This window comes from Cicer arietinum, chromosome 6 (assembly GCF_000331145.2).
Source record: "Cicer arietinum cultivar CDC Frontier isolate Library 1 chromosome 6, Cicar.CDCFrontier_v2.0, whole genome shotgun sequence".
Lineage (NCBI taxonomy): Eukaryota > Viridiplantae > Streptophyta > Magnoliopsida > Fabales > Fabaceae > Cicer > Cicer arietinum.
The window spans coordinates 5,650,233-5,653,555 of NC_021165.2; the positions used below are offsets into that span (position 1 = coordinate 5,650,233).

Here is a 3,323-nt window from a genome sequence, read left to right on the forward strand (position 1 = left end):
GCACGTGCCTCTTAAAGTTTGCCACGTCATTTGATGATGATAGAATGAGTGGCTTCAAATCAGATGGTCCTCTCATCAACCAATTTGAGGCACAAATCGAAGCTCTTTTACAATAATAATAAACTAATGATAACTGAATTTCTATAGTATTCTTAAAAAGATTAACGTATCGATATTTTTATTTTTTAATTAATATATATGTTATTTTTAAATTATATTATTTGTAGTGGTAAATTTATTTTTAATTTAATTCACTAAAATTTAATAATTTAGTTTCGTAAACTTTTTTATTTAGTTAAAATTAAAATTATTATTAATTTAAAATTTAGAACTTATTAACTTCCTTTTGTGAAATTGTTCCATTAAAATAAATAGCTGTTGTTAAAAAACAATTCCATTGTATATGTTTCGATGTCTTTCAGTGTCATCGCAACGACATTTTCAAGTTCATCGTCGATTCTTAATAATATAATTAGATGATGCAGAACATAGGAGTGGCCATGAACAACCAAAAACTATGTAGAGGAAAAGAGATAAAAAAAAGTTGATTATTATTTTTATATAATTTAATAAATAAATAAATAAATATTAATTATTTTAAAATAGAAATATAATTTTAAAATTGAATAATATTAAATTTAAAATTTTATCAAACTTATTTATATAGATATCATCTCGTCAGTCTATTTATGATTTAATCTAATAATGCCATGTTAATTTTGAATTGTAACATATAATTCATTATATTAACTTTATTATTAGATTATAAAGAGAAAGAAAAAGAACCTAAAGAACACATACTACACTTCATACATAAAAAACACCGAAATTTTTAGGCAGAAAAAGCAGCCGCAGTAGCAGCACTTATCTCCGCAGAGTCTCTCTCTCACAGCAACTTCAGTTTCACTAATCCAATGGGAGAGGTTTTCTTTCTTCTTTTTCTTCTTCATCATGTCAAATTATTATAATTTTTATTTATATTGTTTGGTGTAATATGTTTCTGATTTATTTTTGGTTGTGAATTTAGGAAGAAAAGAAACCAGAGGAAAACAAAGTGGAAGAGAAAAAACCGGAGGAAGAACCGAAGAAAGAAGAAGAGAAGAAAGAAACGCAAGAAGGAGATGGAAAACCAACAGCCGAAGAGAAAAAACCGGAGGAATCTACGAATGAAACTGCACCACCGCCAGAAATTGTGCTTAAAGTATTCATGCATTGTGAAGGTTGTGCTCGCAAGGTTCGTCGTTCACTCAAAGGATTTTCAGGTCAGTACTGTCATTTTCTGTTTTTTACTCTTTTTTTTCTTTCTGAATAATAATTAATTAATTAATCGTTTGTGATTTGTGAATTTCAGGAGTTGAAGATGTTGTAACTGATTGCAAATCTCACAAGGTTGTTGTTAAAGGAGAAAAAGCGGATCCGTTGAAGGTTCTAGAAAGAGTACAGAGGAAGAGTCATAGACAAGTTGAACTTCTTTCCCCGATCCCAAAACCACCGACCGAAGATGAGAAAAAATCTGAAGAGAATGAGAAACCTAAGCCAGAGGAAGAGAAAAAAGAAGAGGTTTCCTTACATTTCATTTCAAATCTTAAGTTCTCTATTTTTTTCCCCCTTTTCATTTTTCTTTCAAACTGTCATTTATAGTTTTTAATTTTGTTGTTTGGTGCAGCCTCAGATTACTACTGTGATTCTGAAAGTTCACATGCATTGTGAAGCTTGTTCGCAGGAAATTAAGAAACGCATTGAAAGAATCAAAGGTGTGTAAGTTTGTTCTCTCTTTCAATTTCAATTCAGATTTGCACTTTCAGGCCCCATCCTTTCAGAAATTTGTCAGTTTTATTCTTAGTTTCAATTCATTTTATTAAAAATTAAATTACATGTCAAAATCGGTTTTGCACATTGATTCTCTTATAAAAACATAATAAAATATATTATAGTAATATGATTCTAGTGAAAGTGGTCCTGCAACGTGTTACTTTGAATTGATCTCAATTTAAAATTACATTTAAAAGCGATTCATGTGGAATATTATTATTTTTTATTATGTAGGAGTTGAATCAGCTGAACCAGATCTGAAGAACTCACTTGTGACAGTGAAGGGAGTACTTGAAACTGAGAAGTTAGTGGAATATGTGTACAAGAGAACTGGGAAACAAGCAGTGATAGTGAAACAAGAACCAGAGAAAAAAGAGGAAGCAAAAGAAACCAAAGAGGAAGAGAAAAAAACCGAGGAAAATGAGAAAGATCAGAAAAAGAGTGGTGAAGGAGAGGAAAAGAAAGAAGCTGTAGAAGGAGATGGTGAAAAATCAGGTGGTGATGGAGGTGGTGCAGAGGAAACTAAAGTTGTGGAAATGAAGAAAAATGAATACTATTACAAGTATGGAACGGAGGTTTTTGCATATCCTGATCCAGCATACCCTCTTCAAGCTTATCCTCCTCAGATTTTCAGTGATGAGAACCCAAATGCTTGCTCTGTTATGTAAAAAATGGAAATGTTAAGGGTAATATTGGAATTTTAAGAAGAAGATTTGTATGTGAAATTTGGGTGATGGCCATATCCTGGGTTAGATGTCCCCTCTGTACTTTTCCTGCAGTAGAAAAGTGTAATCTACAGATGAGCTGTAGAGTTTTGCAACGCTCTGTACCTTTTTTTTTTCTATAAGAAAATTAATTGTTATATATGAAAAATATTAATAAGTAATTTGAAGTTTTTATTTTCCTTGGGTTATAAATGCAATTTCAATTTAATATCTGTTTCGGTTTCAATGTTTCTTGAACTTGTTTATGCTGAGAAAAAATAGATTTTATATAATGAACTATTTTGTATATTTTTATTATTTTAAAAATGTATTTTTATTTTTATTTTTATTTTTTTTATGATAATGTTTAACTTAAAAATTTCTCATGATAAACTAAACAGTTAAGTGTTTTTACAAAATGATTGAGTTGTTTTATTTTTTAGAAAGTCACTAACACTATGCATGGTTTACGAAGAAAAAAAATTAAAAAAAGTGATAGAAAAATAAATAGAAAATGAGGCGTTTGTATAATGGTTTGACATATGAGAAAGTAAAAAAACAGAAAATGATATATTCACAAATAAAAAATATTAATAAGTATTTTAAAAACAGTTGTTAAAAGTCTAAATATAAAACTTTTATTAAAATTTGTATAATTTATACTAGAATAATAAAAAAAAGTTTGATTTTCTATTTATAAATGAATTTTCCAATTTTTTTAACAAGTGCTCTAGTATAACCTTAAAATTATTAATGAATGCTAAACGCCGTGATCATTTTAAAATTATTGTTCTATGAATTCTCTCT

The 3,323-nt window shown here is 28.6% G+C and overlaps 1 protein-coding gene across 1 annotated transcript; it reads left to right on the top strand.

The window, feature by feature from the left end:
* The first annotated feature begins 691 nt into the window (after nt 1-691).
* On the top strand, nt 692-2,711 carry LOC113783905 (heavy metal-associated isoprenylated plant protein 7-like). The gene is made up of 5 exons (XM_027335296.2): nt 692-923; nt 1,028-1,262; nt 1,352-1,560; nt 1,667-1,754; nt 2,047-2,711. Exons 1-5 carry the CDS (start codon nt 915-917, stop codon nt 2,478-2,480), a joined length of 975 nt encoding a protein of 324 aa, XP_027191097.1. The 5' UTR covers nt 692-914; the 3' UTR covers nt 2,481-2,711.
* Nucleotides 2,712-3,323: the final 612 nt, after the last annotated feature.